The 23,164-nt window shown below is 37.4% G+C and overlaps 1 protein-coding gene across 3 annotated transcripts in view; it reads left to right on the top strand.

Annotated features, from left to right (window-relative positions):
* The window catches only part of DAAM2 (dishevelled associated activator of morphogenesis 2), a 141,095-nt gene that overhangs the window by 97,178 nt on the left and 20,753 nt on the right, over positions 1-23,164 (top strand). For all 3 annotated transcript variants that reach the window (XM_023502974.2, XM_031964901.1, XM_031964902.1), the window contains exons 5-14: positions 740-834; positions 3,756-4,089; positions 6,016-6,126; positions 8,802-8,905; positions 9,351-9,417; positions 10,427-10,544; positions 12,565-12,703; positions 13,775-13,833; positions 13,966-14,150; positions 14,744-15,046. In XM_023502974.2, coding sequence (XP_023358742.1) covers positions 740-834; positions 3,756-4,089; positions 6,016-6,126; positions 8,802-8,905; positions 9,351-9,417; positions 10,427-10,544; positions 12,565-12,703; positions 13,775-13,833; positions 13,966-14,150; positions 14,744-15,046 — 1,515 coding nt within the window. The remainder of the gene's footprint in view (positions 1-739; positions 835-3,755; positions 4,090-6,015; positions 6,127-8,801; positions 8,906-9,350; positions 9,418-10,426; positions 10,545-12,564; positions 12,704-13,774; positions 13,834-13,965; positions 14,151-14,743; positions 15,047-23,164) is intronic.

The raw sequence follows: 23,164 nt of genomic DNA, 5'->3' as shown, positions 1-23,164 counted from the left end.
ACCTGGGCTTCAACATTGATAACACTCAGCCCTCCTCCAGCCCAAATAGAAAGTCTACACTTGTGTACCCTAACTCCTAGATTGTGTTTTGCAACTCTTACCTTACCTCAAATATAATGTGTCATATTTTTGTAGTACTGATATGCTTATATTTTATATCATTTTATGAACCACTTTTTTAAGCTGATCAGACAATACGCATTCATTAGCAAGTACTTCCTATGTGCCGCACACTGTGAAAAGCTTTAGAGGATACAGAGAAAGGCAAAATCAGCCTCTGCCTTCAAAGAGCTTATATTCTAATGGGGGAGACAATATATAAATATAAGATAGTTACAGATGGAAGGTAACCTGAATGAGAAAGCATTATCTATGAGCTATCCTGAGTAGAGAGGGAGAAGAATATATAATAATTATAAAACCTGGCATTAGTAGTTTGAAGTTTTCAATACACTTTTCATATGTTATTTCCTTTTATCTTCACATAATCTTAAGTAGTAGGTGCTATTATACCTATTTTGCAGATGAGGAAGTTGAGGCTGAGAGAAAGATGAAGGGATGCGTGTAGGGTTACATAGCTAGTAAATGTCATTGGAAGCAGGAATTCAAACTTAGACTTTCATGACTCCAAGTCAAACTCTTCATGTATTCCACCTCAAGGCAGATAGGCAAAATGACCCTTCTCTCCTTTGCTCCTTTAATACACACATTTTCTTCCTTATTTCTACTTTCTCAACAGATGCAGACTCTGTATGCCTTTGATGAAGAGGAAACAGAGATGAGGAACAAAGTTGTTGAAGACCTAAAGACAGCTCTTCGCACTCAACCCATGAGGTAACTCTGAGTCCTCTCCCTTAGCCTTGATTCCCCTGGATCCAGTTCACCTCCCATGCCTTCCCTTCAAGTTGGAGGACTTTGGAACATTACATTCCTTCTTCACTCTTCTCTACACCAGCCCAGTTCCATTCCTCTCGCTCTACCTCACTTCATACCATTCTGACACATTTTATTTCAGTTTACCATTCTTTGGAGCTGGGAGGTAGTCAAGGTTAAGGGCTCAGTGTTTAAGGGGATGAAGAGGAGAGAAGCCTGAGAGAGAAAATTTCAGTAAATCATAAATCCTTGAAGGATCATCTTGGGAGAAGGATAGAGTGGCTATTTTGGTTCTGTTCATGGTTAGGACAATAGAGAGATGGGAGCCAGGTTAAATCTGGAAAGGAATTTCTACAACAAGGCTGAAACAAGTTTCAGAGGCTCTTCTGAAGGATTTTGTATACTCCTCTCCACAACCAACCAACCAACCAACAAGCATTCAGGTACTGTGGATACAATGGATGTAGAAAACAGTTGCAATCCTCAAAGGGCTTATATTATGATGAAGGAGGCAACATGAGAATAAATAGATACATACCATCTATGTATAGAATAGATGCAAGACAGTCTGAGAAGGGTAGGCATTAACAGCTTGAAGATCTTGAGTTAAGTCCAGAAAGAAATCTGGGAAACTAAGAGACAGAGGTAATAAGTAAGAGCATTTCAGACAATGCAAAACAGCTAATACAAAGACATGGCGATGACAGATGGACACAGGTAGTTCAGTATGAGGTAGAATTTTTCCTGATTTGAGAAAATAAATAGATAATACATTGAATGAAGGCCAGTCTGGAAATTCTGTAATGTACCCAGATGAGATTTTTCCCTTTCTTTGCATCAACAGAGGGTCAGGCTGGATAAAAAGTAGAAATTATTATATCTGCCCTGTGTGTGATTTTCTTTCTTGAGGCCCTTGATTCTTCCTGCTGCCTTTCTTTGCTTTATCTTCTTGAATTTCTGTTCTTGTAACTAGGGTCAACAACAGGAGAGGTGACATAAAAGAAAGTGAGAAGTGAAAAGTGAAGGGCTTAATGAGTGGTGTCAGTCTCTGATTTCTCCTTCCCTCTGAGTCTATCATTGGCGAAGGGAAGGGAAATAGAACAACAATCATTTTCCCCTTCCAACCAAGAGCAGAGAAATACACAAATAAATGTAAATGTGCCTTAAGCTCAACCCTGTTTGGAGAAAGATACTTAATTTTTTTTTTCTTTTTAAGATTTCTTAAAGAGATGCTTAGGCTCCTGTAGAACTCTTTCCACTATTCTATAGCATATCACTCTGATAAAGTCCTTCCAATTCTCTCATCTAGCCTCATTGCCCTTCTGTAATAGTATCTTCTTCTTTTTCTGCCTTGAGACAAAGGAAAGTTGAGGGTTGGAATAAGGAGCATTTAGTAAAGCTAATTATTATCTTTCTCACCAATATGCAATCAGTTAATCCACAAGCATTTCATAATGCCTACTTTGTGCCACTTGAGGCACCATGGTAGGTGCTGGAAGAGAAAAAAAGGGTCAGTTGTTTCCCTCAAGGAGCTTATATTTCTTTCTATCAAGCAAAATAACACCTATGTACAATTGGTTGTTGTCTTTTGTTCTTAAGAGGACCAAAATGATACTATGCCGGGGTCAAGGTACAATGTGTTTTGATTATATCTGAGCAAATAAGTACAAGCTTGGGAGATTCTACAGATCAGACACAAGGAGGCATATGAATATACAAAGTAAATATAGTGTTATTTTGGTGAGAGGACTATACCCCCTGGAGAAATTCTTTTAAGAGGAAGCATTTCAGCTTGACTTTGAAAAAAGAACAAACAAAAACTGTATCCTTTTAGTGAATTTATGGACACAAAAAGGATAGTAATTAGAATATTAAGTACTATCTGCCCCATCCTCAACCATTTTGATCAAGGACAGAAGGAGAAGATGCATTGGAGGAGGGCAGTGAAGCTAGACAAGAGAACTGAGAGGACTTCATCAGAGTATCATGGTATATAGAGATGGAGAGAAGTCTGTAAGAGTCCAAGCATCTCTTCAAAAAATCTTTTAAAAATTAGATAGCTCTTTTCAAAGGAAAGGAATCTAGGTATTCCAAGAAGCAGAGGTAAGAAAGCATGCTTTCTAGGTTTGGGAAGCAGCTTGTACAAAGAGCAAAGAAATTGAAGATAGAAAGGCATATGTAACAATCATCAAGGTCAATTTGGCTAGATTTTAGAGTGTATGAAAATCTGTAATAATCTAAAAAATAAATTGAACTCTATCTATCAATATTTATTAAATGGCTATGTGCCAAGCTCTGTGGAATACAAATGCATCAAAAGACAGAATTTGCTCTCAAGGAGCTTATCTAAAGCCAGGTTATGAAACAGAGCAATGCCAATCAAATGATAGGATGGCAAGGAACTGATGTGTGGGTGTAATATATTTGGAATACAAATATGATATGAATGTTATATATAGTAGATACATAATATAAATACCTGTATAGCTATGAAGAGCAAATTGGTGCATAATGGTGTGGGTTATTAGGTATTATTGTTATATTATTAGGTATTACATATGTAAAAGAACAAGGTAGTTGGAATGACAGATTTGGAATCTGGAAAACTCATCTTTCTGAGCTCAAATCTAGTCTCAGACATGAACTAATTGAGTGACTATAGGGAAGTCACTTAATCCTGTTTGCTTCAATTTCCTCCTCTGTAAAATGCAATGAAAAAGGAAATGGTAAACCTCAAATGGGATCATGAAGAGTCAGACACAGGTGAAACTACTGAACAATAAATAATAGCAATAAAATGTGGAATGATATGTCAGTGTACCTTACCTACTTTCATATTCTTTTCTCCCACTCCACACTGCCCTCCTTATTCCCCTCTCCAGATTTGTGACTCGATTCATTGAGTTAGATGGGTTGACCTGCCTCTTGAACTTTCTTCGGAGTATGGACCATGCCACTTGTGAGAGCCGAATACATACGTCCCTTATTGGCTGCATCAAGGCACTGATGAACAATTCCCAGGGTCGTGCCCATGTGTTGGCACAACCTGAGGGCATTAGCACCATTGCCCAAAGCTTGCGCACTGAGAATAGCAAAACCAAGGTGGCTGTGCTTGAGATCCTGGGTGCTGTCTGCCTGGTGCCTGGGGGCCATAAGAAGGTGCTCCAAGCCATGTTGCACTACCAGGTATATGCAGCTGAGAGGACACGCTTCCAGGTGAGGGATATGAGAACAATATGAAAGTTATTCACAAAGCTACACAAGAGTGCTGTTTCAAATGGGGCATGAGGGGTATATATGATAAGTAAAGGGACTGGGGAAATAAGGTGATGAAGCTTAAATGGAAGGAATTTGAGTATGCATGGAGATAGCATATAGATAGATGGTATGAGGAAGGCATCATGTAAAGAGTATAAGGATATATCAACTAGATGAAGGGACTTGGGAAATAAAGAGCTAATATAGGGAAGGGATGGACCAGAGATGTCTCCAAGAGGTTGACAAGGAAAACGGGTTACTTTTATAACTGTTGGTAATAATAATAATAGTAAAAGTAATATAGATTTTGAAATATCCTGGAAAATTCAATCAATAAATTCTCAGGGTATCAGGACATCAATAGTTGTGGACCACAGTTGTTCTAATATAACATTGATTCATAAAACTAAATAATAGAGTTAATAAATGTTTCCATACTAAATATTCACATCTCTAACCAACATGGAACAAAAAGCTTTTGACATATAGAGACACCTAGAAGAAGAAATTAAAACCACGTGGTAGGAGGAAGATGTATATATGTACATCCTTGTACGTATATCCTTGTATCAAGAATGCTTTTATTGAACCTTTGGACAATAAGCTCACATTCTAATACTTTCATTTAACTACAAAAATAGAGAATTTTTTTTGCAATGGTTCATAGAACATCAAATATATAAGAATAAGAGCAGTTTAGTGATCTGTTCCAGCACTATTTCTTTCTGAACCCCATCCAAAAAGATGAGAATGAGATGTTTATAATAATAAGATGAACAATATTGATATTCATTTGCAACTTACAGTTTACAAAGCACTTACACTTTGTAGGCAGAGAGGTAATGTAGTGAATAGAGTGCTGGACATTGAATCAGGAAGATTTGAATTCAAATCTGGCCTCAGATGTTTACTAGCAGTAGATTCCTGGGGAAGCCACTTAACACTATTTGCCTCAGTTTCCTTCTCTATAAAATGGGGTTAGTAAAAGCACCTGCTTTTCAGGATTTTTACAAAGATCAATTATGATAATATTTGGAAAGCACTTAGCACAGTGCTTAATGCTTAGTAAATGCTATGTAAATATTAGCTATTATTATTTTACTTGAACTTCACAACCACACTGTGACACATATGTGATTATCTTCATTTTACAGATAAGAAAAATGAGGCTCAGAAAAGTAAAGGGACTTGCCCATGATCAAAGCTAATAAAAGACATAGGTGGGATTTGAACTCTGGTCTTTCTAATGTTAGGGGCTAATACTTTCTGCTGCCCTGCCTTTCATTGAAGTTAGATATTTCAAAGAATGCTCTGACAGGCCTGAGGCCAAAGTCCAATGACCTTATAGATGACCAAATATTGCCTAGAATTCTGGCCCACAGGAAACTGTCCAGAATTTCAGGCAACTGATATTTATTGGTCTTCTTCATACCTAAAACTTCAATTTAACTCTCTCCCAACCTTACCCCAAACCTAGCATAGAAATCCATTTGGAGTTTATTTTTTGTTTATTTTTTAAGCAATTTTCAGTGCCTGCAATGAATAGGTCTCTATATTATGAACTTCAGAAAAGATATAAAAGAAATAAAAGAAATTGTTCCTTCACTCAAAGAACTTAAACTCAGTTGGAGTAACAGAACACAGAACACAAGCAACTCATAAAAGAATTTAATTAAAAAAGCATTTTGTCAGCACTTTGTGATAATATAACTGATAAGAGGAGGTAAAGCCTTAGTCAAAAGGAGTCAAGATAAACTTTAAGAGAAGCTTTAAAGAAGGCAATAGGCAGCATGGGGGTGGGATGGGGCAATAGAATAACATGAACAAAAGCAGGCAAGAAGTCAATATTAGTATTAAGATCTCCTGTTTTCTTTCCCCTCCCAGACTTTGTTGAATGAGCTGGACCGAAGCATGGGGCGCTATCGGGATGAAGTGAATCTGAAGACAGCCATCATGTCCTTCATTAATGCCGTCCTCAATGCTGGTGCTGGAGAGGTAGGTCACTTTCCTCCCAAATCCCTAGTCTCTTTCAGAGTACAGTGTTATCTTAATTAGGTTTTTTCCGACTTAGGGAATCCTAGGGTAGAGTAGGAAGTCAAAGGAGGGACCTTTGACTTCTTATTGGGCAATGTCTGTCACCATCATCACTTTTAGGGAGTTCATATTAACCTTCTCTCTATATTAAGCAACAAAATTAAAATGTGATACAAATACAAAGTACAGGCCAACTGTTACAATACAGATGTCATGTACTTGGATACATCATAGGCCAGGGTCATGCCCTCTGAAATATAACTAATTGAAGTATCAGCCTGATAAAAGCAAACTAAATAAAAAATAAAATGTAAAAATGTGTCTCCATCATACTGATACTATGAAGAGGAGAGGATCCATTATATTTTCATTGTATCTACCATTGAAATCAGTCTTAATGGTTGCCATCAGACATTAGTCAATTCAAGAAATAAGATCCTATTTATATGAGTTTTGTTAATGTTAGCTTTTTGTTTCTTTTAAGTAAAAAGATTGGTCTTCATTTTAAAGCCATTAGAGTCAATGAATAAACAATTAAATATTTAGACTTCAAAAATCTTAGTCCATGCTAAGTGTCTTGAATTTCACAGCAAAGATCACTTTAAATGCTGTGATTGAGGCTTAGCTTCTTACTTAAACTAACAAGCAATTATTCTTCACAGAGCAAGTATAAACAGTTCTTCTCTACTGTTAACATTAGTCAGAACAGGCCCAGTATAAAGTTTAAAATTTAAATGCAACAAGACCAGTTAAATTAGGAGACTCAAAGGCTCTGATCTCTCTCTCTTTTTTTTTTTTTTTTATCAATCCCAGAAAATAGATAGATAGATAAATTCAGGAAAACTTCCTGAAAAAGGAGAGAGATCTGAAGTATATTTGAATAATGGAAGACAGTCCAATAAGTTAACCAGAGCAAAGGGAGTAGATATAGCTTATTATAGTGAGAGGGTTTGGAGAGGAAGCCAGACAAATCAGAAAAAAAAAAAAGGAAAATGGTCTTATCTGAAGGATCTAAAGCAGAGAGAAATCCAGGATGGAAGCAGAGCAGGAATTTAAGACAATATTGGAAAATGAAGAATTAGTGCTTGGGAACAAACTGAAGAATAAGGAGTATGGGTTAACACTTCTAGAAGAACTTTCTGAGATGTTGGTGATATTTTTACTTTTGAACTATGTTCAGAAGATATGATTGTAAATTCTGAACCTCATGCTATCTTGATATCTTTTTATTGTATAATAATAATCCTTAATGCTCTTAGATCTCAGAGTTAGAGCTTATCCCAAGACTGACTAAATAAAATTTTAGGAATAAAGACATTAGAAAAGTAGCTATAGTGTACATGAAAGGGTACCCCTAAATGAAACAGGCAGCTCTCAGCATCATCTTGTTCCAGGATAGGGCTAATACATGTTCTCAGCATTGTTTTTCTTTCCATTATCTTCCTTATAAATGACACCCCAATCTAGTCCACCAGGACAGTGTCAGAAGTATGATAAGTTTCTGATAGTGGCTTGACCTTGTGATGGTGTTATTACTTAGGTCCCAGAAGCCTAGAATATGTACCAGTTTTGCTAGACAGGCTAAGCCAAAGTTGTATAAGTAATATATTCTCCAGGTTGTATAGATAAAACTTTTTTACATACCTGCAGGTTAAATAGGTAACATTCTAATAGGTAATATATTGTATATTCTCATTAAAAGACTAATAAGTTGAATAAAGTTTGTATCTTCTCTCTCTCCCCTCTGGGTGGAATTTCCCATGGGACCCTGTAAATTTTGGAGTGACCAAAAGCATATATTATAGGAACTAGTGTAGGATATCATAAGAAAGTCAAATCATCAAGCATTTATTGTCTATCAAGTATCAGGATGCAGAAAAAGGCATAAAACCCTTCTTTTAAGGAGCTCACAATCTTAACAAGCAAACAACTATGTACAGATAAGAGATATACAACTTGGAGAATTAGGAAAAGCTTCTTGTAGATGCGAGATTATGGCCAAGATTTCTGGAGAGTCAAGATGACATGATGAAGAGCGAGAGAGATATAGGGAGAAAAAGTCAGTGAAAATACATGGAGTTGGATAATGGGATGCTTGAGAAATAACAAAGAGGCCATTGTCATAGAATTGTAGTGCAAGAAAAGTAAGATATAGAATATCTGGAAAGGCAGGAAGGGCCCCCATTATGAAGAGTTTTTAAAAATCAAACAAGATTTTATATTTGATCCTAGAGGCAATAAGGAACCACTGGAGATTATTGAATTAGGTGAGACATGGTCAGACCTTCCTTTTAGGAAGATCAGCTTAACAATTGAATAGAAGATGGACATCAAGTAGAAGGCTGTTTCAATAATCTAGGCGTTAAGTGATGAGTGGCTACATCAAGATGGCGGCAGCACCAGAGTGGGAAAGGGGAACTATAAAAAAGATGTTGTAAAGGTAGAATTGACTAGACATGGCAACAGATTGGATATGGGGTACGGTTTGGGGGAGAAGTGCATTAGGGGCTTAAAGAAAACATTAAATGATGGTGGTTTTCTGATCTAGACAATGAAATAAATGTTTCTTTACTGATTCTGCTCCCTGTCCCACTCCACCCCCATTCCAATTTCACCCCATCCCAATTTTCTTCAAGGATAATCTGGAGTTTCGGTTACATCTGCGATATGAGTTCCTAATGTTGGGAATACAGCCTGTAATTGACAAACTTCGCAGGCATGAGAACGCCATATTGGACAGGTAGGGGACAAAACAAAAGACTTATTCATTTCATAGTGGAAGAGGAGGCCTAAGAATAACAAACTCAGGATGGTGGGAAGAAGCACAAAAGGAACAATCCAAGGAGAGTAAGCCTAGGGTAATTATCAAATATCTGAGAAGACTTCTAAGAATGAGAAGTATAGGGAAGAATTTATGGTACCCAGATTAAGCTAGACACTTCACAATTTGGTGTAGACTAAAATCTATGAGTCTTTTAAAATCTCTTTAGTTTCTTTTCTGCTTGACCATTTCTCTGTTCACCAACCTCTCCTTCAAAGCAAAGTAAATACTCCCTGCCCATCTATGTAGAGGAGATAGAGAGTAAATGCTTGGCTGAAAGGGGCGTTTGGCTCTTATCTAATTTTGCTTTCCTTACTATGAGATACTGCTCAGTTGTGACATTCTTTATCTTTTCCTTGCCCAGGCACTTAGACTTCTTTGAAATGGTCCGGAATGAGGATGACTTGGAATTAGCCAGAAGGTTTGACATGGTGAGATCCACCAGGATGCAATGCAAGCACAATATGTATCAAACCTCCCAATAGTTTCTTCCGAGGTTCCTGAAGGATGGTACACCAAAGTGGGCATTCTACAAAGAGCATTATTAGCTGTCTTGTTTCTAGGATGCTCACAATGTCCAGATTCTGCCAGGACTCTCTGTAGAATTAGCATGTGTCCATAGGTCCTGATTCTCAAAGGAAAGAAGGCATATATATATATATATATATATATATATATATATATATATATTTTTTTTTTTTTTTTTTTGCTGAGGCAATTGGGGTTAAGTGACTTGCCTAGGGTCACATGGCTGGGAAGGCATCCATTCTTAAAGAAACATAGAATCAACTCTGTATTACCTGTGTCTACTATATGGATTAAATTATAATTATCCAATATATGGATGACTGATAAACAACATAAGCCTTGTGGGATATATCTTCTTGTCATCATTTGATTTGTATTTAAGGAAATGTAGTGTTATATTAATGTCAATCTCAACAAAATATAGCAACAGGATAGGTTCTAGATCTGTGATTTTCTAAGTGTAGGGAACTTCTAGGTGAGGTATATAGGTCAGCACCTTCTTAGCAACTTAAATTCTTAGAGAGCTGCTTACTGTACTGGAAGATTCTATCAATTGTGTCACATAGACAGTATTGGCAGAATCCCAGCTAAACAGTTCACACCATAAAAATGTGATAAATTCCCAAACCAGATAATTGTCTATATTTTGATTATCCACAACAATATTCTCCAGATCATCAACAGTTAATTATGAACTTCTTTACTTATGTATAAGCAAATTGTGGGTGGAATCTCTGGCTATTTATGCTGAGACAGAGGGGAGATGAGAAATGGAAGGAGGTCTTGGGTGGGAGGAGATATCTCAGAGTTCGTTTCTTTAAAACTCAGAATCATCTCCTTCCTTTTCTTGCCTCCCTCTCTCCCTTCCTTGGGTTCCTCATTCATTTATTCCTTACTTTGTTTTTCCATTAGGTACACATTGATACCAAGAGTGCATCACAAATGTTTGACCTGATCCACAGGAAGCTGAAACACACAGAAGCATATCCCTATCTGCTCTCCATGCTGCAACACTGTTTACAGCTACCTTGTAAGTCCTGTCTCTTCCTACACCATTAGTAGAGACCACAAATATTTAACTTGGGGAGATGGGAGAGAGCCCCCTTTTAGCAGAATTTTCCCAAGTGTGATTCCCTGGGAAGATATTCAGATGACTCTTCTAGGAGACCAGGACATATCAAAAATGTCCAGAAGCTCAAGCTACTATTAGTTCCTTGTATTTGGGGAAAGGAAAATATGGTTTTAGGTCCCTACCTCTACTTTATTCTGAAGAACCTAGACTCTTGGGAGGAACAGGAGACTTAAATAATTGAGTTGCCAGTGTCTTTGACCAACGAGCATCATCTTGATCTTTTCATTTCAAGGTCATGTTGTCCCCACTTTCCTATTTCTGACAGTCAAACTTTCCATTTTCTTGTAGAGTTTCCAGTTAGGAAAGAAATAATATTTGTGCTGAGTAAATAGGGGAAATCTTATTAAAGATATCTTTCCCCCCTAGTTTTACCTATTTCCCCATTTTTTCCTTTTCTACTTTCTACTTGCCCACATACTTCTGTTTTCATCATTTTTAGGCTTGTTCTAAGAGTACAGATTAATCACAGTATTTGTGATTACTACTCTCCTCTGAAGTCATAAAGACTTGAAAAGAAGAAATGGGTTTAAATTGCCATAGAAAGAATTTAAGTTAGACATAAAAGCAGAAAATTTTTTTTCCATAAGGATTACTGGATATGGGAATGGACAAAGAAGGGGGAGTATATACATTCTATTTCTCTGAAAATCTTTTTCAAGAAATTTTCTCCTACTTGCAGTTATATATATATGAAATATCTATTCCATAGCTGAAAACCTCTGCTTTGCCCACTCATCTCATTTTTCCTTGAGGAAAAAAGAGTATAACAAACAAATACAAAAAGTCCTATAAAATGTAGAAAGGGAGAATGATGGGAAAAGAATGATGGGAAAGAAAGGGAAAAGATGACAATGAAGCAAGGAACCTGCCACTGCTTCTCTCCAAAAAAGAAGACAGAGGAAGTGGGAGGTCCCTCTATTTCCTTCCTGAGATTTAATTTTACTCTCTTGGGTTCCAGTCTTTTTGGACTACTTGTTTATCATGATAGTGGGTCTCATGTGGGACAGTGAGGATGAATCTGTATATTCTTTGTACAATTGAACTTTGGTGTCCTGGCACCCTCCATCCCTGAGATTCTATGATATTATATGGTCAGATTCCCCAACATTGTTTTTTTCCTGTGATTGCTAGAAAGCATAGGAAGAAGTAGAGGATCCATTTACTCAAAGAAGCAGATTAGGTAAATGGGGGTGAGAGGCAAAAGATCAGAGATACGTCAGTAACAGTAACACAAATCCTCACATGTCCAGTCAGACTAAGAATAGAGTTCAGGAGGGACTGGAGTGCAGCTAAATGACTAGAGAGCAATGACCTCAATAATGCTAGGCCTTTGAACAAACAAAACAGTGTCTTCCCCTGTATAAAGGGACTTCCTCTGGGATGCCTTCCCTGAGTAATACTACTCATTCTCCATTCCACAAACACAGTCAATGACCCCTACTCTTCTGTAATATGTTATATCTATCTCTCAATTGTCTGTTCTTATGGAGTAGTGGCATGAATAATTCAAAGCACAATCTACTTTTCATTTTTATTTTCCTTTGGAATTCATTAATTTTGTAATTGGTTCACCTTGCTAAATATACTTTCCTTTGGAAGATATGAAAATGAATTTCTCTTCTTAACAAAAAGCTAGGAGAGTTAGACCTAGCTAGGGGAATGATAAGAGATGGACCTGGGGATTTAAAATTCCACAGCAGATAAGCTCTCCAATTGGGAGTGAATTAGATTTATGAATTTCCAGGAGCTACATTTTTCTGATCTCCCCTCATTAGATTGGAAGTTTCCCCAAAGTGCAGACCACATCTCCTTCTTCAGTTGGGGGCTGTGTCTGCTCTTTACTCTATGCCCCAGGCTGTGATACCCAGGCCCTAGCCCCTGGGGCTCAGTTAAGACACAGTGACTGCCTTGCCTTCAGATAAGCGGAATGGTGGGAGCATCCATCATTGGCAGCTCCTTGATCGGATCCTCCAGCAGATCGTCCTACAGGATGAGAGGGGCGTGGACCCTGATTTGGCACCCCTGGAGAACTTCAACGTCAAAAATATCATCAAGATGTGAGCAGCAGTGACCCTTCTCCCTTCCTTCTCCCTACTCTTCTCTATCCCTTCCATTCATAAAACCTCAACTTTCTCTTTCCAAAGACAACATCCTCCAAGTAGTGTATAGAATGTTAATTGACTCTCGATTATCCACTTTGAGGTTTATGCACAACAAATGTTTAGTTCCAGTCTGATTTCCTTTTACCTCCTCTCCCCACCCAATATATTTCTCGAGCCATTTCTACATGATCAATCAGTGTCTATTTAAATAACACAACCATATTTTAGTATCAGCTTGAGCCAAATATCATTAGGGGAGTAAATCTGTTTAAAATAACTCATGCTGTGTATTTTTAAGCCAAGTAGAAATGGTTATTTTAATTATACAGAGTTTTGAATTATTTTGTGCCACACTTCTCATTAGCCCAGATAATCGAGAGTTTGCTGCATTACTCTTTTTAGGAAGCTTAAAAAACTGACCCTACACTGTTGGGGAATTGAGGAGAGTAGAGGACAGTTCCCTCCACTAACACAGAAGCTGAAAATTTGGACCACTGGTTAGGGCCAAAAGACTAGCATCTCTGCCCATAACAGTTTTCCTCTCCCTTCCCCAATCATCCTCATTCCAGCTAACATGGAAAACAGAAGGTGGGATATAAAAAAATTATTTTTTTAGTTGGGGAGGAGAACAGGTGAGAGTAGAAGAACCATTTTCTAATGGCACTAATCTGCTGTGTGACCTTCAAACCATTTAAACTTTTGGGGCCTTATTTACATGGTTTATAAAAAAATGAGAAGATTGGGCTAGATGATCTTTAATATTCTTCCCAATTCAAATATTTTAGAATACTGTGAGTTGGATAAGATAATGAAAATTTGGGGCAAACCTAAGGATATCGATTGGGAAATCAATTGACCAGTTTTGGTCAGTTTAGGAGAAAGGAGGCTGAAAGGTTAGAAATTAGACTGGATGGAGGGGAAAACAAGCTAAATGGGGCAGAGGGACAAGCTAAAGGTTGAGTAGATGTAGTGAAAGGGATGAATTTCAAAGATTATCAACAAGTGAAAGATAATTTCTTTCTTTAGGCTTGTCAATGAAAATGAAGTGAATCAATGGCGAGATCAAGCTGAGAAATTCCGAAAAGGTAAGTATGTATGAACAAGGCTGCCTGCTTTGTTCCTTCTCACTCCAGTCTTTTCGTGTTCCAGAATCCTTCTTGCCATGATTGGTAAGATGGTGACTCTCTTTTTCTTGCTGATCCTCCCTAATCGCCCAGAGCACACAGAGCTGGTGAGCCGGCTAGAGCGGAAGGAGCGAGAATGTGAGACAAAAACCATAGAAAAAGATGAGATGATGAAGACTCTGAACAAGATGAAGGACAAGCTGGCCCGAGAGTCCCAGGAACTACGTCAAGTCCGAGGACAGTTGGCAGAATTGGTAGCTCAGTTTAATGAGTTCTCGGTAAGAGTTTTAGGTTGTTACATCCTTTTGTAACACACACCTATACCATGTGAATGTGCCAGAGTCAAAATCCAGGACTAGGGATGAGAAAGGGAGTGTACCAGGTTTCCAGTAAGGAGGTTAAATAGCACTACCGAGGAAAAGGGGGGAAATCAGAGAGGGGGATAAGGAGAAGGGGAGGACTGAGAAAACCTAAAACTAAGGGGAAGAGTTAAAGGGAGTCCTAGAAGTAACAATGAAGCTGCATTGAATATATGCAAGGCTACATCCATCATTGCAGCCTTGTGTCAGTCTGTGTCTCTGTAATTATGAATATTCCAAATATGTGTTATGTGTGTTTCTGTCTTTGTATGCTTTCTTATCCATGTGTTGTGTGTTTGTTGGACTTGGAAAGACAGACATGAGGATAAGGGTGAGTGCAGGAGGGAGGTCAAGGTTTAAAGAGGAGAGAAAGAAAACAATGAGGGTTAGGGTGGCTATAAAGTTGAGGATGGGAGTGTGAGTTTAAGATGCAAAAGCAGAAGTAGAGTTAAGAGGTCATGGATTATGGACAACACTGTTAATGATTACTTTGATTTCCTTTTGTCTTTCAGCCCACTGGTACTTTGTCTTCCCCTCCTCCTCCAGGAGGTCCCCTTTCCCTCCCCTCTTCCAAAAACTCCACTGACTTACCTCCACCCCCACCTCCCCTGCCTTTCTCCTGCAGCCCTCCACCCCCACCCCCACCTCTTCCACCTGGTGGACCTCCCCCTCCTCCAGGAGCACCCCCTTGCTTTGGTGTGGAGATGCCCCCTCCTCTAACTTCTCTACCTAGCAGCTGCCTGCCTCTCAGGAAGAAGTGTGTACCACAGCCTTCCCATCCTCTGAAGTCTTTCAACTGGGTAAAGTTGAATGAGGTGAGCAAAAAGACCTGGATTACTTCTGTGTTCTTTATCCTGAGATTACATTCCTTAAATATATATAGTCTCCAGAACCCTTAGCTAAGTGTTTTGGATGAGTATATAGGGAAGAAGAGGTGTTGTTTTGACATCTGAGGAGCTCTCTCCAACTGGAGAGCTATGATATGAGAGAGAGGGAGAAAGAGAGAGAGAGAGAGAGAGAGAGAGAGAGAGAGAGAGAGAGAGATTTTTAAAAAACCATTTGCAACACAATATAGAAACAAAAGAAAAATACTGTAGTGAAAATTAAATTATTAAGTGCTAAGAGGACAAAGAGTACAGTAATCAGAGCTGGGTGAGATAATCAGGGAACTTTTCCTAGAGGGCAATGAATTATAAATTTGATTTTTAAGTAGACTAGTACACATGAAGAAAAGGAAAGAGAGCAACCTGAATAAGGAGAGCAGTTTGTTTACAGTCTCCGATGAGAAAAAGGCAAGGAATGCATAATGGAGACTTGAAATGACTAATTCTTATCAAGAGATATAAGAGCAAAGTGGAGAAATCTTGCCAAGGAATAAGGGTAGAAACAGAGTCTTCAGTCAGTCAATCAACAAACATTTAAGTGCTTACCATCATTCTGGAGGTAGTTTTGTTGTCACTGATATGGGGAATTGTTTAAAAGTCTCTGGCAGTTTTTTAAAAATCATAATAATATCTAGATGTGTCTATGAAGGTTCAGGGCATCTAACCACACTTTTTAGACCAACCTCATGATATTATTCCATTCATTTCTTTGACATATAGATACACAGACACTTACTACTCAGACAGTTAAGTATTATCTCCTCGCTATGAGGAGCTACATAAGAAAAAAAGAGAAAGACCCATTTAATATTTAGAAACACAGTTCACAGCTTCATCATTAATAAAATTAATCAGTCAATAAGCATTTATTAAGTACTTGCTGTATACTAGATATTGTGCTAAATGCTGGGGATTTGGAAAAAGGTTCCTGCCCTCAAGGAATTCTCAATTTAATAATGAATGGCTAAAGATGCCTTTCACTTGCATCATCAGAATGAGAGTTACACATAACTACCCATAAATAGATGTGAATACACAAATATAGTACATAGTTGCAAATAATTTAATACATATTAATTACTACTTAAGCAGTGGTTAAGCCAGTAGTGTATAAATTTGTAGCCAGAACTAATGAAATCCATTGGCATATGTACCAATTCTTAATGGAGTTGTATTTTATACCTACATTTCTAACTAGGAATGTTTTTGCTTTTGGCAAAAAACTAATAAGAGAAGACAATTCTAATAGGGAAAGAGAAAATAACAGTGTAGAGAATGATTTGATGGCAGGGTTAGTATGCTAGGGAGGCTGTCAGTGCTCTGAATGTATAAGGTTAGTGTCTCCTGGAGAATGGAGGGGTGGAGGATCTTAAGGAGAGATACAGGAATAGCAGTTGCCATGGACAGGGAGCACAAACCATCAGATGTTCATGCCCTGGGGCAAAACCTATTTGTCCCATGCTGGTTATGACTGTTTATTTAAGACTGGTGCCCCTGAAAAGAAGTAGCCATTTAGAGATGTAGAATTGAGTAATGAAGTTGTCTCTAAATAGCCTAGCCACTGGCATAAACAGATAATAGGATTGCAGAATTTTGAAATTGGAAAAAAGTGTAGAGAAATTTTAGACCAATTCCATCACTACAGGTGAGGAGACTAAGATGGTCAACCATTTGCTAGGACTCTTGTTATTTTCAAGCAAGTCATTCAGCCAGCCAGTCAATAGATATTTATTAAGTATCCGTTATATGTAAAGCTAAATTAATTGCTAGGAAAAGATACATATAATAAGAATGAATGATCCTTGCCCACAATGGGCTTTTTCTCTCATAAAAGAAGGTGGGAAACCTCAGTCTAGTAGTTAAATTTGGGATAAACTGGCTGTATGATTTTAAATAAATGAGTACTATTGTTTCACTGTTGATTTGTCCAAGGAAGGGAATGTATGATATCATCCAAACATGTAATTTAGTAGGAGAGACACTGCATAAATAAATAAATTTCTATTCAAAAAGGTATTCAAAAAGTCCATAGGATTTTTTTAAAGTCCTGAAATAGTTGATAGATATGATTTAACAATATTTAATGCTATCTACTCTTGAAATTATAAAGTATAATAGCAATTATTACTATAGTTTAGGACAAATATCTCTTGCAGCCATCATTGTGTAGTGGAAAAACTGTTGGATTTGTGATCAGAACACCTGTGTTCAAATCTTGTTTGTTTGTTTGCTTGTTTGTTTTTTAATTTACAACCAATGTGACCTTAGGTAAGTCAATTAACTACTCTGGGCTTCAGTTTTCTTAACTGTAAAATATGAGGATTGTACTAATGACTTGAAGGTTCCGTCTACCTCTAAATCTATGATTCTGTGATGTTTGTTTAATTCCAGTTCTGTAACAAATGAAAATGGTTGTTATAGATGAGAAGGTAAATTGTGTCCTATGGCCAACAGAACTGAAGATATAGGTAGATAAAACATTTTAAGCACTTAATCTGCATTAGGCACTGTGCATCAGGCACTGTACTAAGTCCTGGTAATGCAAATACAAGCAATTAAGTCATTCCCTGCCCTAAGAGAGTTTGCATTCTAAAAAGGGAAGATAATTCTAATAGGAGGGAAAAAAAAGAAGAGATAAAGAGGTCGGGGGGGGGGGGGGGGGGGGGGGGGGGCATGTTGTGAAAGTGGCTGAGAAATGACTCTGGAGATATGGTTGCTGGAAGGATAAAAACTCACCTATGAAAGGCAGCATCCTAGGGACAAAGACCAAGGTTTCTATAAGCAGGGGATGACGATAATTGGCAGAATGGAGGTATGGTATGAAGATAATTATGAGAACAAAATTCACCTTTCATTACCAGAAATATTGCTGATTATCACTCATATTCATAAAAGCTAATTACTGAAGCTGAAATGATATATGTTTAAAAACCAGGCAAATCTATATAGACTACAAACATGAAGAGTTAAATAACAATTACAAGACAACAGAGAAATGAATGAATGAATGAGGCATTTCTTAAATGTATATTATGTGTTAACTGTTGGAGATACAAATAGTAGAGCAAAATCCTACTTTGAAGAAGCTCACATTCTTATGAGAAAGCTGACACATATGGAAGTTTTTAATTGCAAGTCAGATGGAAAAGTCCACAGTCCTTAGGGTGCAGTAGCCTCTTCTTTAATGGAATCTCTGCTGATAAAACCATATCCGGTTCTATGTTTGAAGATATTTGAGATGTCACAAGTCAGTACATGGAAATTACTCAATCCAGATAAGAGATTAGGAAAGGAAATAAGCATCTATTAAGTGTCTTCTGTGTACCAGGTACTATGCTAAGCACTTTACAAATATTATCTCATTTGAATATGGAGAACTGTTATATCTCTTAAGAGAGCAATCATGCTGTTTAAAAGTAAATGTGAGGAAAGTATTCTGTAAACATTTAAACCTTATATAAATACCCCCATAATAGTAATCTCCAAAAGATTATTTAGATCCTTTGACTACACTGGAATTGTGTTATATTTGTTTTCAATTGAAGTAATTGAATCATCATTCAGAGCTGTTTGAGCTTTCCATCATAAAAAAGATCTTTATTATGATTTGATCTTTTATCATTTATGTATTCATTTAAAGAGAATTTATCAATTTATATTCCTTGCTAGATTCTGTGCTAGGAGCTAGGGATAGAATGTTTTTAAATGCTAAAGAAGGGAATTTTTATTTTATCCTAAAGGTAATAGGGAGCCATTAGAGTTTCTTAAATTAAGGTTTAACAAGGTCAGATCACTACTTTAGGGATAGTAATTTGAAAGTCACATGGAAAGGTGAGAGACTTTCAAAGGGGAGACTAGTTAGGAATGGTGAAATTCTGAATGGGGATGATGGTCATGTAATCAGAAAGAATGGGATAGATGGGACAGATATTGTGGATATAGAATCGTCAAGATTTGGCAAGTGATTGAATATGGTGGGGGAAGAGAGAGGATGAAGACGAATAATAATTTAAGAATGATTCCAAAATTGTAGACATCACTGACTGAATCAAAAATGCTCTTAACATAAATAATGAAGTTAGGAAGAAAAAATGGCTTCAGGGAGGAGAGGGAAGGGAGATAATGTTTGAGATACCTATTGGATATTTATTTCTAAATGTTCAAAAGATAATTCACTGGAGTGAAAGAGACCAAAATATAAAGATCTGCATGTCATCTGCATAGAGATAAGAGGTAATGTTATCAGTAGGAGAAGGTAAATTGAAAAGAAAAAATATAGGACAGAGCATTAGGGGTCATCCATAGAAAGGAGTGGGATATGGTTTATGATTCAGGGGCTAAGAAGAGACAGATAACTAGGAGAAGTACAAAGAGAGAGCTCTGTCAGGATGGTCAACAAGTGTCAGGTGTTTCCCTAACTATTCTAGGAAGACTAAGAAAAACCATTGGGTTTGGCAATTAAAGGACAGTTAGAAACTTGAGAGAGAGAGAGAGAGAGAGAGAGAGAGAGAGAGAGAGAGAGAGAGAGAGAGAGAGAGAGAAGCAGTTTTAATTAAGTCCTGAGGTCAGAAGCCAGAGTGCATTTATTCTGTATGTTTTATATATCATTACATATAAATTAAGATCATGTTACTAGGGAGCAGCTAGGTGGTACAGTGGATAGAGCACCAGCCCTAAAGTCAGGAGGACCTAAGTTCAAATCTGGCCTCAGGTACTTAACACTTCCTAGCTGTGTGACCCTGGGCAAGTCACTTAGTCCCAAATGCCTCAGCAAAAAAAGAAAAGAAAAAAGATCATATTATTATGATTTGTGAAAAACCCTTGAGAGCTACAATATATAGGTGACTGCTTGACTGCTACATGTGAAGTAGGTTGGATTTCAGAGCTTTCAGTTCTTCGGCATGACAATGACAAAATGAAAATATTTCTGAGAAATATTACTTTGGAAGGGTTGCAGCAGTAATCCATGTGTAGCAGGTATGGAATAATGAAGTCCTGGACTAATATGATATGGAAATTGATTCTGAAAATTATTATAGAGAAAGAATGATCAGAACTGGGTTATAGTAAAAGAAAATGAAAAATAAAAAAAGACTAGGAGGTGTCATTGAAATAATGGCCAGTGGATGGGGGATGGGGGAGATAAGCAGATAGACAGGGACAAATTGTGACAGTCAAAAGAAAGGAAGGAATATGTCCCCAGACAATATGTCAGAGAGGACACATAATGCAAAGGCCAAAGGTGTGCATTGTCATTCATATGTGAGGAATAGCAAGAAGACCATGAATTAGGTGAAAGAGAGTAAAGCATAATAAGACTGAAAAAAGAAGTTGGAGTCAGGTTGCTAATGGACTTAAATGTCAAATAGAGAATGTCTGGTAAATAGAAATTATAAAGAGGGAAGAAATTAAGACAGGAAGACTAATTAGTAGAGTATTTCAATATTTCAAGAGACATGAGATGGATTATAAATTAAGGTCATGACCACATGTGTAGAGAAAAAATGATGGATACAAAAAATGTTCTGGAAGGAGAATTCATGAGATACAACAACTAATTGGATATGTGGAACAATGAGGAATGAAGAATTGAATATGATTCAGACTGTGACTCTGGGTGATTAGGAGAATGATAACACTTTGCTGGAATTAGGAAATCAATCAATAAACCAACATTTATTAAGTATCTGCTGTCTTCCAGACATGTGTTAAGTTCTGGGAATGCAAAAAGACAAAAGATAGTCCCTGCCCTCAAGAAGTTTACGGTCTAATGGGGGAGACAGTGTATATATATATATATATATATATATATATATATACACATATACATACATATCTCTATATACATATACATCTACACACATATGACAAAAAGAGAGACAGAAAAAAGAGAAACAGAGACAGAGTGTGAGAGATATAGAGGGATGCACAAGATAGGATAAATAAGAAACAACAGAGGGAAGACACTAAAATTAATAAGCATTGGAAAAAGCTTTTCATACAAGATGGAAAAATTAAGAAAGTTTATGTTTAGGGGAAAAGAGAATGCCTTCTTTTTCAGATGTATTGAGTTTGAAACTCCAACAGAATATCTGGCTTTAAATTTCAAGGAGTTATTTGGTAGTATGGGATTGGAACTCAGAAGAGAAATAAAGCCTGATTATATACATTTGGGAACTAGTGCTAACAATAGCAATAATAAAAACTTGTATTTATATAGTGTGTTAAGGTTTTCAAAGTGCTTTACAAATATCATATCTTCACACTAACTCTGGAAGGTAAGTATTATCTCCATTTTGCATATAAGGAAACTAAGGCGGACAAGTTAAAGACATAGATAGTAAGCTCTGGAGTGAGATCTAAACCCAGCATTTTTTTTATTATAGATCTGGCCTTTTATCCTTTGTGCCAGTTACCTGCCTTAAAATTAGCTATTAAAGTCATGGGAGCTGATGAGGGTACCAGTAAGAATATAGTTAAAAATTCAGAAGAGTTAGGAGCATGACAAAAATGGTGATTCAGAAAATATATTTATTTATTTGCTTGTTCATGAAGTCTTGGCTGCATTGAGGAATAGCTTCCAGGAATAAGGAATAATAATATTCTACCCTAATCAAAACACATTTGGAGTATTGTGATATATCTTAGGTGCCGTGTTTTTGAAAGGCCATTGGTATGCTATGGACCATATAAAGGAAGAGAACAAGGATGGGAAAAGATACTAAATCTATATCATATGAGGACTGGTTGAAAGAAGTGGGCATAGTTAGCCCTGAGAAGGGAAGATTCAAGATGCTATGATAACTGTCTTCCAAGTATTTGAAAGGTTAACATGCATTCGTTTTGGCCCCCATAGGGCAAAATCAGGAACAACTAGCAAAAACTGGAAAAAGCAAATTAAGCTTGATGTCAGGAAAAACCTTTGGAGAAGGCTCTGGAAGAGGTAGCAAACCTTAGAAGTTTCTAAGCAAAAACTATATAACTATTCATTGGGAATATTATAGTTGGGATATAGGTTGAACCAGATTGTTGCTGAGGTCCCATCCACCTGTAAAAATGGTGTGATTCTCTGAACTGGAGCAAGATTTAGACAAGAGGTTATTTAGAGAAGTCCAACTGTAGTAGAGCTTCCCATTACAAGATCCTTGCAGCAATCCTCACTGCCACTCCCCACTCAGCTACCATCCTTTCCTTTCCCAGTCATTTTTCATCCTGACCCTCTCCTATACTCTCTGCTCTCCCTCATATTTTCCCTCTGATCCTTCACCCTGAGGAACCTGGCTTTTCTCCCTCCTTCCTCCTCCATCTATCCCTTCCCCTTTTCAGAAAATTATCCCACTTCCCCAACACACACACACACACACACACACACACAAACACAGACAATCCATGGTTATTTCTGCCTCGATAAGAATGTGTCTGTGTTGGACTTGGCCAGATGCCTAGACCCCTTGCTGCTCCGGACTCCCTGGCCCAACATTCCTAGTGAGGGTCCCAGGGCCTTGGGAAGGCCGCAGGAATGTTCTTACCCCATCCCTGCCCCCACCCCAGTCCAGCTTTTTCCTTTCTTTTCCCAAGTTTTTAAAAATAGAACTAAATGAAAATGTAAGTTACATTTTCTGAGCTTGCTGAGAAAGCAAGAGAGGTAAGGCAAGGATAAATTGGTGTTGGAGGAAAGGAAAAGCAAAGGAAAGAAAGATCTCCCTTCCTATGGACATTGTGAAAGATACAATTTAAAGGACCAGGTAACATCTGAAAATATGTAGGGATTCTGAATTGAGGTGGCAAGGAAGATGAACCAAAGAAAGTGTGATGGAAGAGGTTTGGTCAGGGCAAGGGGTGTCTGTTAGCTCTGGTTTAGAACTATGAAAGATGGTTTAGAGAGAACACTTCTCTCCCCTTATCCACAGTCAATCCTTGGGAATCATGGAAATAAAAACTTTTGTCCTGGAAGAAGAAAAAAACTAGAATCTCTCAGTTTTCTTTTGATGTAAGCCTGGCATCACCAGGAGACCTCACCTGAGAATGAGAAAGACAATAAATAAAATG

The sequence above is a fragment of the Sarcophilus harrisii genome, chromosome 4 (assembly GCF_902635505.1).
Source record: "Sarcophilus harrisii chromosome 4, mSarHar1.11, whole genome shotgun sequence".
NCBI lineage: Eukaryota > Metazoa > Chordata > Mammalia > Dasyuromorphia > Dasyuridae > Sarcophilus > Sarcophilus harrisii.
The sequence above is the reverse complement of the archived record's forward strand: the minus strand, read 5'-3'. Positions and strand labels throughout refer to the sequence as shown.